This window comes from Grampus griseus (assembly GCF_964374135.1).
Source record: "Grampus griseus genome assembly, chromosome: X".
Classification (NCBI taxonomy): domain Eukaryota; kingdom Metazoa; phylum Chordata; class Mammalia; order Artiodactyla; family Delphinidae; genus Grampus; species Grampus griseus.
This window is the reverse complement of record NC_138999.1, coordinates 54,807,016-54,821,827: the sequence shown is the minus strand read 5'-3', so window position 1 is coordinate 54,821,827 and position 14,812 is coordinate 54,807,016. Positions and strand designations below refer to the sequence as shown.

Here is a 14,812-nt window from a genome sequence, read left to right as displayed (position 1 = left end):
ACATGTGGAATCTAAAAAGAGAAATGAACAAAAAAAACCCAAAACAAACTCATAGATACAGAGAACAGATTAATGATTACCAGACGGGAAGAGGTTGGGGGGTGGGCAGAATGGTGAAGGGGGTGTAAACTGTATGCTGATGGATGGCAACTAGACTTGTGGTGATGATCACTTTGTAGTGTATACAGATGTCAAATTATAATGTTGTATACCTGAAACGTATAGAATTAAAAAAAATCCAATTTCCCAAATGCCAGCCAATGACCAACCATGCAAGCAGGTCTTTTTAAGGTGAGCAGTCTTAGACCTGCTATGTTAACTCTTTACTGCACAGGTCACATTTTAAGGTATGCCTAAAATACTAAACACTTCTGTTTTGAAAATTAATGCACTGTATTTAATTACTAAAATAGTAAATGACTACTAAGTAGGAGTTCTTGTATAATTTCTTTGTGTTTAGGTCCTGGCTGAATACAAGTTTGAATTTCTGCAAACAGTTTGCAATCACGAACATTACATTCCTCTGAATTTGCCAATGGCATTTGCAAAACCTAAACTTCAGCGAGTTCAAGGTATGTATTTGTGTTTTCCATCATTAGGGATTGTGTTTTCCTGTTTTTGGCTAGTGCTAGTATAGTATAACGTTTTCTAGTTAAACCAGTCAATCTAAAGGTAATGTCAGAATTGTTACTATCTGAAGATAGGTTCGTTAATGGTACTCGGCATTTCCTTCATAGTGTCAGTGGTAGTATTCATAGAATGAAGAAATTAGGTGTGTTACATAGATTGCTGCTTAAACACAGATGTCAGATACCAGTTAAATTGCTCTCTGTAGTACTGTTTGGACTCTTATGTGAGACTGAATTAAGAAAAAAACATATAAATACATTTCTGCTGAGTGGAACATCAAAAGAGAAGTATAAAGACAGAGTAAAATAGTGATATGTATGTATTAAATTGATGAAATGCCTTCAGTTATCTCCATTGCTAGTTTTATTGAATGCTTTGTTGTGTAGCACTATTCTTATGTTACTATGTTTTTTATTTGTCCCTTTTCTTTTCATATATTAATTAGATTTTTTTTCATTTGCGGTGGACCGTTTGACTTCAGTAGGTAGGTTTAACTCGGTTCACTCTAAAGTAGTTTGCTGTCTTTAAAAACAATTGATTTCATGAATGGCTAAGATGGATGGGGGCTTTCTTTGCTTTTTAAATCCTCCCTAGCCAAGATGAGGCTTTAGTTAATGTACCCAGAAAACCTAGGAGGTGGTGTATTTGTTAACTCTTAAAATCAGCTTGAGTGTTGATTGCTAGAAGAATCAACTTTAAAACACCATCCTCAGAAAACAAGTTTTGGCTCAAGCTAGCATGGGGGCTAGAGGGTAGCTGTTCTTTAAGTGTGTCTCATCTCTGCCAGGCTTGCCTCCCTTCTCTCTGACCCTGCTTAATGACTGCTTGGCCATAGTTTTGAAGGTTGGCTGAAACTACCTGATTCGATTTATTCAAACCCCTGAAGCAAAAAACCTTACTACCATTGTAAAGTCGACCCAGATAAGGCCACCTGGGTTAGTCCGTACTGGTTCTTGTGCATAGAAAGTGGTTGGGATTCACAAAAGAGCATGACCAATGGCAGAAAGAATATCAGCTACCTTGGTCTCTAGGAAGGTAGCTGCTGAGCACCAGTTTCAGTGCTTGAATGCCAGCCAGTGAAAATGGAGAAAAAATATTTAAAAACCCAAGCACCCCTATTCAGCTGCTCCCTTATTAGCTTCTGAGCATGTATAGCTCTGATACTTCCCCCAGTATTTATTGATGGCTTGAGGAATTCAGGGAAAAGAAGGGATGAGGATTTAGGATTAAATCTGATTTAGCATTTATTAAGTCCTAACTGAATATATATCATTATATTAAGTGCTGAAGAGGCCAGAAAAGAAATGGAAAACATATCCTTCAGCTTTATGGCCTAACTAAAATTAAAGGGTACGGTAGAGGAGATAAAGATAGTAGAAATTTACCATAGAAATTACTAAACTTGGTCACAGTGTCTTCTGATTGTGACCCAATCAGTTTATAAGGCAAGTCCCAACCAGGATATTAGCAGCTGGGATTTAAAATGGACTGAGGATCTAAAAGGAAGTGAAAGAAATAGTTTGAAGCGGTAATTTTATGAAATAAAAGGTTTGTATTCATGTGATGAATTTGAGTGAGATGAGGCTGTTTTTCTTATTGTTCTTGTACCCCATTGTATTGGGGCCAATATATAACATTTACTAAAACAGTCAATAGTTAATACTGTTACAGTGATTCAGTTGTCTAGTTTCTCTTCCTTTTCCTACTTTACAAATATAAACAGATAAGTGAATCAAGTATTGCTGTAGAGAGTTACTCCAATTTGTAGTTGTAACTAAATCTCTTCAGATATGAAGAAATGTGTTAAAACATTGCCAAATACAGTATTCTTTCATTCTAGATTTTACCCTAAGATTTCTAAGATTTGAAAAGCATCTCGAAAAAGAAAGAATTCTAGGAACTATCTTACCAACTGAAATTATCATTAAGGCTATCATCTAGCCCCAATGATGAGTGCTCGTATCTTGTAAAATTTTGCATGCTTATTCTATATGATAAAAGAATTGTTCATATTTGTTAATAATAACAATATAGTTCTTGCTAGCATGGTCACATATGACTAAGTAATAAATATAGTGCTTTAATGTTAAAGTAATTTTTGAATATTTTTATAAATGGGTTTTAAATTTCATTATACTGCAGATTCAAATCTTGAATACAGTTTATCAGATGAGTATTGCAAGCATCACTTCTTGGTTGGTCTACTTCTGAGGGAAACCTCCATTGCTCTTCAAGACAATTACGATATCAGATATACAGCTATCTCTGTCATAAAGAATCTTTTGATAAAACATGCATTTGACACTCGATACCAACAAAAGGTAAGGATGTTCGTATCATCATCAGTATCACATTAGTTAGTTTCTAAGAAGATTTTATGTTCAAGGTGAAGTTTTCAGTAAGGAACATAACAGGAAGATTGATGAAGTTATTTTTACAAATACGTTTTGTTTCCGTTTCAAATGATTAGGTTTTAAAAATACTGTTCAGATAACTGTTGAAGAACAACACTGGTTTTTCAAATCATGTCTAAAGAACAGCACAACTGCTTCATGATTTGTTACATAAACTAGAATTTTTTAAAAAAATTCTTATACGATTATAGCCATGTGCACTCTTTCAAATACACACCTTAATATATATCCTTAAATATATCTGTTATTGAGTTAAAGGCTATGGGAAGCTACAGTACCAATACTGTTTCACAAAAGTCCTATCTTTGTATTACAGACTCGGCAGAGTTCTGCAAGGAGTAGTGTATCTCAGTATAACCGATTGGATCAGTATGAAATCAGAAGCCTCTTGATGTGCTATTTGTATATAGTAAAAATGATTTCTGAAGGTGAGTTACCAGCATATTAGTCGTGGACTGTACTCCACCCTCACAGGTTTACAAGTTCATGCAACAAATATTTGACCATCATCTGCATGTAGAACACATGCACATTAGAAACAGAACTTTGAAGACTCTGACCTTAGAATGTTCCTATATTTTAACTTAAAATAGGTTCATTTCGGTCATACAAGTTTGATTCTTTGAAATAACTTTTTTTTTGATTTAAAAATTAGTTTCTAAAGTGAGGCAATAGTTTTAGAAGTGCTAAACATTTTTTTCATGCAGAGCATATAATGCATTAAATGACCAACGTAAACAGAAAAAAATAACAATAACCAGTGTCATAGTTAACACTTTAGCTTTTATTTGACCCAGGATTTGGAAAATCAGAAGCAAACAAAAAGACAGGAAGGGTTCTTTGAGGGTAAGGAATGTCGTTGTTATCTTTTGCAGTACCATTATACAGTTTTGCATGGTGTCAGGTTCTTTTCCAGGCTCTGTTCTTTTTTCCTTGGTGTATAATTGTATTATTAACTAGTATTACCATTTCCTCTTTACCTTATATGATAAACTATAACCAAAGGATTTTCATAAACTGCATGTCCTCTGGAAGTAAAATCAGAAGGTTGTCTTATTCCCAATACCACATTTGTTTACACAATTCCCTCCCCTTTCTTCCTTTTCTGTTTTTGCTCAAAAAAAAAAAAGTAAGCAGGAATGAAGAACATAAAAGCACCTGGGTTCTGATCATCATAATACAGTAGTTAAATTTTACTTATTTTCTATTTTTTATTTCATTTTTAGTAAATATTAAATCTTTTTTTGTAATAATGCAGCATATAAAAACATAAAATAAGTTGATAGTTAACTCACTAGAAACATTGAAACAAATCAAAAGCTAGATATGAATGGTTAATTCTAAAGTATATTAATAAAACAGGTTTAAATAACTAGAATCTTCAAGTTCTAAGAATGTATGATTTAGAGTAAACATCAAAGATTATTGAGGCTATGTGATAAGCCTCCATGTTTGGGGAAAGAAAACAGTAAAGGGAAATCATTTTCAACCCTGGTGGTATTTCATTCCAGGAGATAATGGATCAGTTAATAACTACAGCCACAGCTCACTGTTTTTGTCTCCCCACAAGGTGAAAAATGGGGGAGTATAGAAAGTGACTGCTAATATGTATGGGTTTTTTTTTTAGGGTGATGAAAATATTCTAAAACTGTGGTGGTTTTATAAGTTTTTACATGTACCATAAACTACTGTATTGGGCACTATTTAAATGGGTGAGTTTTATGGCACATGAATTCACTCAATAAATTTGTCTTTTTTTTTTTTAAGGCCCAAGAGGCAACATGGAAAACAAAAAACTGGAAAGAAAAAGAAAAAAGTAGTTGAATACCACCACAGCCCAGGGAAAGTAAGAAGGAGGGTGGTAGGGGGAGAGAGAGAAGGAAGGAGGAGAGGGAGATGCATCGTAGACTAGTTCTCCTCTCCTCCACCCCAGTACACATGTGCACACACACCCACATGCCACATACAGTGTTAACCAGTGACAAGCCACTGGCTGCTTTTTTCATGTCATGGGTAAAACCATAACTGCGTTGTTTCTTGAGAACTTCATAGTTCCCCCTCGTCTTGTAAATGTTGACCTTGCTTGCTAAATATTTGATCTTTGTTAATTAGGTTTTTCCTTCTTCTGTTCTTGCTTTTTGATTTTTAAAAGCAAATTTTTAACGACTAGCATACAGTCACATCTCCTCTTTATCTTTTGTAAATGTAATGTCATGCTGCATGGTATCTGTAAAGTCATATTCATTTTATTCCAAAAAATATCTGCTTCTTGGTCCTTCTCAATGAATGTATTCTAGTTACCTTGTCAAGTCCAGTAAATATTTCACTTTTGTTACTCTATATGCATTTAAATGTTGAACTCTTACAGTCCACGCCCTTTAGGTCTTCTCTTGGCTTTCAGTTTTTTGGGCTTTTTGTTGACTCATAAACAGTAGCAACTTAATTTCAGCAAAAAGATGGTAGACCCTACACTTTCATATCAAAGTACAGGGATTCTGAATAATGAGTTTCCTTCTCTGTAGCTTAAATTTATTAACTGGCAATAATTCACTGTTTCAAAGTCTTAGTCATTTGCCCAACTTTTGTGTAGGTCTTATTGCTTCGTATATTATATTCTGAGAAGCGTATCAGAGTCAGGGGTTATCAATTACACAGTCTGAATTGACAGCAAGACTGTTCTCTTGGAAAAGAAAAGCAGTCTCCTTAAGAGAGAGGAAGAGGGAAAGCTACTTCCTTCTTCCTGGCTGTACCCTGGCTTTTCTCTTTATTGTAGACCCCAAAATGAAACTCTGGGTCTCACCTTGTGGCTTATCAGCACCAGCTGCACCTGCAGATTCAGTAGTATTCTTCCTCACAGTCACTTCTTCATTGGAAGGTGTCTGGTTACAGCTATCTCTCACCGAAAATCCAGTTTTGTGATGAGCAACACGAATCACTGATCTTTTCCCACGAGATGTATAGTCAAAAGGAAATACATATGAAGGGGGCTTTACCTTTCTCTGTGTAAAATGAGGAAATAAGCTAGTATCACCAAGCATATATTCCTCTGTAGTTGCAGGTACTAATGGAGTAGGTGAGTTTTCTCCCGCAGAAACACTGGAAGGGCTCCAAGAGAAGTAACTCTGAGCTCTACGTTTTTGTGTGGAGTTCTTCTGTGTGAAGATCGGTTTCTTTTGTGTACTGCCAAGCCTGTCTTCAGGACGGCTGAAGTCACCTTGAAATCCATGCCCCCTTTGAGCGCCAGGTGTAGATGTTAAAGGAAGACTTGCAGGTGACTTCTGGTTGGCACTCCTTCCTGTGGCAGGCTTGCTGCTGTTAGAGGAACTCTCCAGAGGGGTCTCTGGCACCGCAGAGAGGTCCTTACTATAAAATGGAATTGGAAACTTGGAACTCTGTTGCTGTTCCTTTTTGCCTCCAGATTTCATCTGTTCAGTATTTGATTGCTTTACCAGTCTGACAGGCAGATGCATCTGAGATCCGGGTGGAGGGTCCCTGACTGAAAAATCTAGCCCCCTCTTTTGAGTGCAAGGAATGAAGTCGTCATCACTATCAGAACTAGAAGGATGAAGCTGTTGCTCCTTCAGTTTTAGTCTTGCAGAAAGCTGTTTATTTTCTTTTAATTTATTCCTTTCTTCTGTGAGCTCAGCAATAAGCTTCATATTTTGTTGTTGGATATGGTCAAATACTTTCTGTAGCGTCTTCCTGTACATTTCGTTCACTGAACAGCGGTCACATACTTTGGAGCTTAACTTATGTTGCAGGTCATCGATGGTGACATTCAGGATATTCTGTTGCTCCATCAACTCTTTAATTTTGGCTCTGGAGCCCGTCCGCCTTCTGTCTGTCAATCGCTCTTTCCTCAGACTGGTTAGTTTCCCCTAGAGACAGCGTAGCTCCCTGTCATGGAGCTCTTTTACTGTTAGCCAGGCTTTTTAAAAAGCGTCAGAAGACAAATCACAGACGCTAACCTGCATTTTATCTTTTGCGGGAGATCTCTGGCCACTTCCCTTGTCTCCTCCACCCACGTTGCCTGCCTGCATCTCGTCTCCCTGACTGGGACTGGGAAACAGTGGAGACAAACCGCCGCCGGCAAAATGGCGGAAGGGCTGCTGACTAGAGCTGGGCCTCGAACGGGACGAGAGTTTCACCCCTTCTACAGACCTGCGAAGAGGCTTCAGAGCACAAGGCGGGTGCGAGGATGGCTCGGGGGTAGACAGAAGGGCCCGGTTTGGCGGCGGAAAGGAGACCCGAGCCTCCTTTTGGCGGGAAGAGCCAGTGCGCAGAAGTAAGGTGGTGCCTGCAAGCCGGCCTGTGATGAGAGGCTGGAGAGACCGGAAACGCAGTGACTTCTGGGAGAGCCATGCTGCGCTGAGCCGGAAGGGTGCCCCAAGGTGGACGGGGGTGGTGGGGGTGGACCGGAAGTCAGCGCTCACTTTATTTTTGAAACAAATCCAATTTGACCTTATGTTAGCATCTTATTCCTGATGATCAGTATTTTATAAACATTGAAAACTATCAATACTCATGGTCTTGAGTAAATTGGGGAAATAAAGTCAAAACCCACACACTCTTCCCTCCCTGTCACCCCTCCGTTTAGCCAACATTACCTAGTCGTCCATCCCTATCTTCAGAGGCTCTCGCGGGGCAGGCCATTACGTCATTGCCTACTTTTGCGATCCCTACCAGGTTTTTAAATTTAGAAGTGGACCTGCTGACACCATTAGCTATATCTGAGCATGATAAAAAAGGAATGGAAGGTTAAGTGAGGGCAATATTTTTCTTTTTAAAAAAGTCTCCATGAGTGTGTTGAAAGTAAAAAAAAAAAAAAAGGGAAGAGCTCAAAAGAGAAGTGTATGTGATAGGTTTAAGGGACTTTTATATCTGAAATAGTTGTTCCATTAATGTGTGTGTATGTTTGTATATTGCCAGGACTTCAAGGTTGATAATCCGAAGGCAAAGAGGAAAAAGAAAGTTATCAGTCTCTTCCTCTAAAGTTTAGAGTTCTCAGACTGTTTGGTTCGCAGAGCCCTTTGAGTAGCAGGCGAAGGTGCTTGACCCTATCTTCCGAAAAATGTACTTAAATGCACCATCTTGCATAAAATTTTAGGAAGCTTATTAAAAACCCCAGGTCTACTTCCCTTCCTCTGTCGTCAGGGATGGTAAGCCATCCAAAAGAACATTTATGAAATACATAAAAATAATTGTTGAAGTTGAAATAATTACAGATTAAAAGGTATATTTGGAATTAATTCAAAAGAATACAGTGTGGGTATTGGGCAGTGAGATGAGATAGGAGGAGAGGATATAGATGAGACAGAATTGGCTGTGAGTTAATGGTTGCTGAAACTAAGTTATTGGTACTTTGGAGTTCACTGCACTATTTGCTGTAAGATCTATGCTATCTCAAGATGTAACACTTTATTCATTCCATTTTCAGGTACACTCTTAACTTACTGGAATAAAGTATCTCCTCAGGAGCTCATAAACATTCTTATACTTCTAGAGTAAGTTATATTAACTTATTTTCATAAAATTTCCTCTTATTTTTGGGAGCTTAATTTTTATACATAATAAAATATTACCCCTTTTCTGCTTTCAACAGCATATTTGTTAATAATGTAGGAGATGTTAAACTATTTTGATAGTTTAGAGGCTGATGTACAGGTTCTTCACACACAGATAGAAGAAAAACATGGAGATGAAATACTTGTGATATTATAGAAAACTCTAGCTAATAATAGTGCATCCTTGCAGACCATCAGGAGTCTTTCTGTGATCTGGAAAACTGGAAGTGGCATCAGCTGTCCTAAATCATTCATTTAGAGCAGTTGCTGTCTTAATGGAGCAGCTTAAATGTTGGAATTTAGAATTTGTACTCTTATGTAGAGCTGAGTAATTCTACTCACTTCAGAAATGCGTATATATATATATTTCCATATATATATATCTCCATTGCAAGGTCCTTAGGGAAAAAAATCTAGCCTTTTTCCTAGGTGGAGGTTGGAAATTGTCCTATATTGTATGCTGAGCTATTTTTATGTCATTATTGAAAGCTAAAAGAAAAATTAGAATGAAATGTAAGAAATTTCTAAATAAATAGTACACATATATGATATCGTGTGTGTCTACCAAAACACAGAGGGTAATCTATGCATAAAAACTTAGTAAAGTCTTTCAAAATTTTGCAGAAAATGTCAGCAAATAAAAGTTATGATTAGAAAAACTACTCTAATTATATTGAAATGTTTACTAATGAAAATATATGATGTTGGGGATTTACTTAAAAAAAATAAAGGCGGTAGGGAGTGTGGAGGGAGAGCATGGGACCTGTTTGGGGTATAAGTTAAGAATGACCATGAGTTGGTAATTGTTGAAGCTGGTGGGTGCTGGGTATGTGGGATTTAGTTTGCTGTCCTCTTTACTTTTGTGTTTGAGATTTTCCATACTAGAAAGTGTTTTAATGCCATTATAAAAAGTATAGCAATTGCCCCAATTTTTAGGGCTTAAGAACCTTTTTAGGTGTTACTGACTGTGCTAGAGACCTTTGCTGTGATACACACTATAAAGCACAAAGGATGATTTGCATTGACGGTTTTCTAAAAAATATGTCATTAGAATTGTATATGAAGACATGGAGCTTTTTGGTGTTGATGTAATTGTAGCAAATAAATGTAGAAAGATATAATATGGCAGGTAGTTATTTGTATATTTATTTTTGTATACCAAAACATATTATTGTAATATGATTTTAAATGGGTCGTTCTTTGTGACACATGAATTTTCAAATATTACTTGTTAAAATGCAAAGTATGGTAATATCTTACTAACATGCTATTGTTTTTCTTTCTAGAGTATGTTTGTTTCACTTTAGATATATGGGGAAAAGAAACATAGCAAGGTAATTCCCATAGCACTGCAATTTCCACCTTTTTTCTTCTCTTCCAACAGAGGGCAGTCTTAATTATGCCATGTATAACCTAGATGATTCATTTTGAGTTGACATTAAGATACCCATGATTTATTTAATGCATCTCAACTCACAGTTGAAATTAATCTGATGTGAACATTTTTTAAGTTTTCCAGAGGGTAATCATTAGACTGATATGCAGAGTTTCTGTTCTAATCCTAGAACAGATGCTTGTCTCTTCTGAAGGATGTGAGAAAGGGCTAGATCAAGGGGAAGGCAGGAAATCGTAAAGTGAGGACAACTGTAAGATCTGTACTTTTATCTACAACCTGTCAATACTCACCTCAGTTACTAACGTGAATAGAAATCCCCAGCAGCAATCGGGACATGCACTATATATTATTTATTTCTTCTTTTTGCTGTGTAAGTCTTAGTGAAATAAATACTTAAGAAAATGTTTGAGAAACTGTAAGGAAAAGATTACTTATTTCAATAAGATATATTTCAGGGGTAGAGTTAGTCATTAAAGGAATTCAAATAGAATTCTTTTTTTAAGTAAATTCCATGGCACTTCCAAAAACTAAAGAGGCTGTTTGGATGGGGTTTATTGCTGAGTCTCTGGAACATCCTAATAATTCAAGGGATGATTTCCACTGTCTTCCCAGCACTGGGAACTGGTTTAGAACTAGTATGGTAACTACCACCATGAACCTTAACCTCTAAGATTCTGCTGATCCACCCTCTGTGTTTATTAGAGGATAGAGAAACTCTTTTTCTTCCTTAGTTCCTGTATTACCCGGTTGTAATTTTTTTTAATGGAATCTTAAAATTAAAGGAAAACAAAGAAAAATGTGCAAATAGACATGTTTATAGAGTAAAAATTTCTGCTCCAAGTTTAACTTGGGTCCAGAAACAGATTAGATAGGCACTCATTCTTAAACATCTGACTCCAGGAATTCTTCCACCTTATGTCAACTCCTAGTATCCCTCTCACTGTTTTCTCTGACTCTTGCCTTTCCTTACCTCCTGAGAAAAGACTGGATCTTATTGGAGTGTTGTCCACTTTACTCTGATATTTTTGAGAAGAAGAAGGGAAGTAAGAAACTCTCTCTAAATTCCTTACTTGTATTCGTATAGTATAAGCTATTTTAAATATACATTAAGCTTCATACAATTTCCAATGATGCCTCATTTAAGCCAAGTAAATACTGAGCATAACACAGTGTTTATGTGGAAACCTAGTCATTTATTAGTTTAAAAAATCTAACGTTGAGATGTATTCTTAGAGTGCTCCATTTCCTAACTTTAACATTTATTTTAGGGTGCATGATGCCTGGATGTCAAAACACTTTGGAATAGACCGAAAATCGCAAACCATGCCAGCTCTTCGAAACAGATCAGGAATAATGCAGGCCCAGCTTCAGCATCTTAGTAGCCTGGAAAGTTCATTTACACTTAATCACAGTAAGTGAAAAATGTGTGTAGGGTACCCATTTGAAACAGATATTAGTACTATTTAATCTTAAAGAAGTACTGGCTTAAATCTCCAATACAATTGGTAATCATTTCCCATACATAGATACAATTGCATATCTCTGTTTATGAACAGTCATTTCATCATATGTGAATATATGATAAAATATGCATGGATTTTTCAGCAATTTTAGGTAATGATGGGTTTTTTCTTAGTTCAATATCAAGGAAGTTAATTTTCCCTTTGAATTATTGTTCTTATATTATTTTACATTCGATATCCTTTATTCCTACTTTAATGCAAATAACAGCATCTTAATATAATAGTATGTATAATATTTGTTTAGAGTTACTATTGTTCATTCAGTGATCTTAAGGGATTATCCATGCTGAGCTGACTGCAGAAATCAAAGAACTGTAAATAGTATTTTGACAAAGATGTATTTCACACAGGTGAAGTACTGACAAGTTGAATAGGACAAGGAGGAAGCTACAGGGTTATATAAATGGATGCTATCCTCTGAAAAACAAATATTAATAAAAAAGTCAGAGAGTGAGATAAACGTTCATTTCCACACAGTCCTTTGGTGATTGCATAAAAGGAAGCCAGCAGAACTGGCTTTGCCATAGGGCTAATAATAAAAACAAATGTCTTGAGCAGATGGACCTGAGCTAATAGTCAAGACCTTTAAAAAAATGCAAGTCTTACAGCCTTCAGCTTTGCTCTTTGTCACTTGTAAAAATATCAGTATAATGAACCTATGTATTTCAGTTAGCCCAGATGCTTTGTTTTCCTTCTGATTTAGAAACGTCTCATACCATTGGCATCATTGAAAACATCTGGCCATAGGGTGCCACTGTATGTAATGTAGCTGCATTTCTATGAGTTTCTCATTTTTGCACACATAATTAACAGCACAGCCTAAAATGCCTCCTGCGTTATTTCCTGGATACATCACCATAGTTCATCACTGAAATCTCGTCTCCAAAGAAGGGGGCACCTAATTATTTGTTGCAGAGCTGTTGATAACAGAGCTGAAGTAAAAATTAGTGGAATTGATTAACCCAGAGCATATTTGATTAAGGAGTAAATACAGTGAAACTCATTAAGTCTGCAGGTATTGAAAGCCTGCTTTCTTTGTGTTTGTCTCTCTCTCTGAGTCTTTGGAGGAGAAAATCATTCAAAACTGTTATGTGAATCTCTGTGTTGGGCAGTTTTAATTTTCTTTTTTTTTAAATCCCAGGTTCTGCAACAACTGAAGCAGACATTTTCCATCAGGCACTTCTTTTTTTTTTTTTTTTTTAACATCTTTATTGGGGTATAATTGCTTTACAATGGTGTGTTAGTTTCTGCTTTATAACAAAGTGAATCAGTCATACATAAACATATGTTCCCATATGTCTTCCCTGTTGCGTCTCCCTCCCTCCCACCCTCCCCATCCCACCCCTCCAGGCTGTCACAAAGCACCGAGCCAATATCCCTGTGCCATGCGGCTGCTTCCCACTAGCTATCTACCTTACTGCGTTTGTTAGTGTGTATATGCCCATGACTCTCTCTCGCCCTGTCATAGCTCACCCTTCCCCCTCCCCATAACCTCAAGTCCGTTCTCTAGGAGGTCTGCATCTTTATTCCTGCTTTACCCCTAGGTTCTTCATGACATTTTTTTCTTAAATTCCATATATATGTGTTAGCATACGGTATTTGTCTTTTTCTTTCTGACTTACTTCACTCTGTATGACAGACTCTAGGTCTATCCACCTCATTACAAATAGCTCAATTTCGTTTCTTTTTATGGCTGAGTAATATTCCATTGTATATATGTGCCACATCTTCTTTATCCATTCATCCGATGACGGGCACTTAGGTTGTTTCCATCTCCGGGCTATTGTAAATAGAGCTGCAATGAACATTTTGGTACATGACTCTTTTTGAATTTTGGTTTTCTCAGGGTATATGCCCAGTAGTGGGATTGCTGGGTCATATGGTAGTTCTATTTGTAGTTTTTTAAGGAACCTCCATACTGTTCTCCATAGTGGCTGAACCAATTCACATTCCCACCAGCAGTGCAAGAGTGTTCCCTTTTCTCCACACCCTCTCCAGCATTTATTGTTTCTAGATTTTTTGATGATGGCCATTCTGACTGGTGTGAGATGATATCTCATTGTAGTTTTGATTTGCATTTCTCTAATGATTAATGATGTTGAGCATTCTTTCATGTGTTTGTTGGCAGTCTGTATATCTTCTTTGGAGAAATGTCTATTTAGGTCTTCTGCCCATTTTTGGATTGGGTTGTTTGTTTTTTTGTTATTGAGCTGCATGAGCTGCTTATACATTTTGGAGATTAATCCTTTGTCAGTTGCTTCATTTGCAAATATTTTCTCCCATTCTGAGGGTTGTCTTTTGGTCTTGTTTATGGTTTCCTCTGCTGTGCAAAAGCTTTGAAGTTTCATTAGGTCTCATTTGTTTATTTTTGTTTTCATTTCCATTTCTCTAGGAGGTGGGTCAAAAAGGATCTTGCTGTGATTTATGTCATAGAGTGTTCTTCCTATGTTTTCCTCTAAGAGTTTGATAGTTTGTGGCCTTACATTTAGGTCTTTAATCCATTTTGAGCTTATTTTTGTGTATGGTTTAGGGAGTGATCTAATCTCATACTTTTACATGTACCTGTCTAGTTTTCCCAGCACCACTTATTGAAGAGGCTGTCTTTTCTCCACTGTACATTCCTGCCTCCTTTATCAAAGATAAGGTGACCATATGTGCGTGGGTTTATCTCTGGGCTTTCTATCCTGTTCCATTGATCTGTCTTTCTGTTTTTGTGCCAGTACCATGCTGTCTTGATTACTGTAGCTTTGTAGTATAAGCTGAAGTCAGGGAGCCTGATTCCTCCAGCTTCGTTTTTCGTTCTCAGGATTGCTTTGGCTATTCGGGGTCTTTTGTGTTTCCATACAAATTGTGATTTTTTTTGTTCTAGTTCTGTGAAAAATGCCAGTGGTAGTTTGATAGGGATTGCATTGAATCTATAGATTGCTTTGGGTACTAGAGTCATTTTCACAATGTTGATTCTTCCAATCCAGGAACATGGTATATCTCTCCATCTATTTGTATCATCTTTAATTTCTTTCATCAGTGTCTTATAATTTTCTGCATACAGGTCTTTTGTCTCCATTTGTAGGTTTATTCCTAGATATTTTAGTCTTTTTGTTGCAATGGTAAATGGGAGTGTTTTCTTGATTTCACCTTCAGATTTTTCATCATTAGTGTATAGGAATGCCAGAGGTTTCTGTGCATTAATTTTGTATCCTGCTACTTTACCAAATTCATTCATTAGCTCTAGTAGTTTTCTGGTAGCATCTTTAGGATTCTCTATGTATAGTATCATGTCATCTG

At 36.7% G+C, this 14,812-nt stretch overlaps 1 protein-coding gene across 1 annotated transcript; it reads left to right on the top strand.

Moving 5' to 3' along the window:
• Nucleotides 1–535: 535 nt before the first annotated feature.
• LOC309840067 (dedicator of cytokinesis protein 11-like) lies at nucleotides 536–12,814 on the top strand (the record flags this gene model as incomplete). Its single annotated transcript, XM_082682062.1, has 7 exons — nucleotides 536–572; nucleotides 2,773–2,951; nucleotides 3,361–3,472; nucleotides 8,482–8,548; nucleotides 9,895–9,942; nucleotides 11,273–11,415; nucleotides 12,669–12,814. The coding sequence occupies 7 exons, from the start codon at nucleotides 536–538 to the stop codon at nucleotides 12,728–12,730; spliced, it is 648 nt and encodes a 215-aa protein (XP_082538188.1). The 3' UTR covers nucleotides 12,731–12,814.
• Between the last annotated feature and the right edge of the window lie 1,998 nt (nucleotides 12,815–14,812).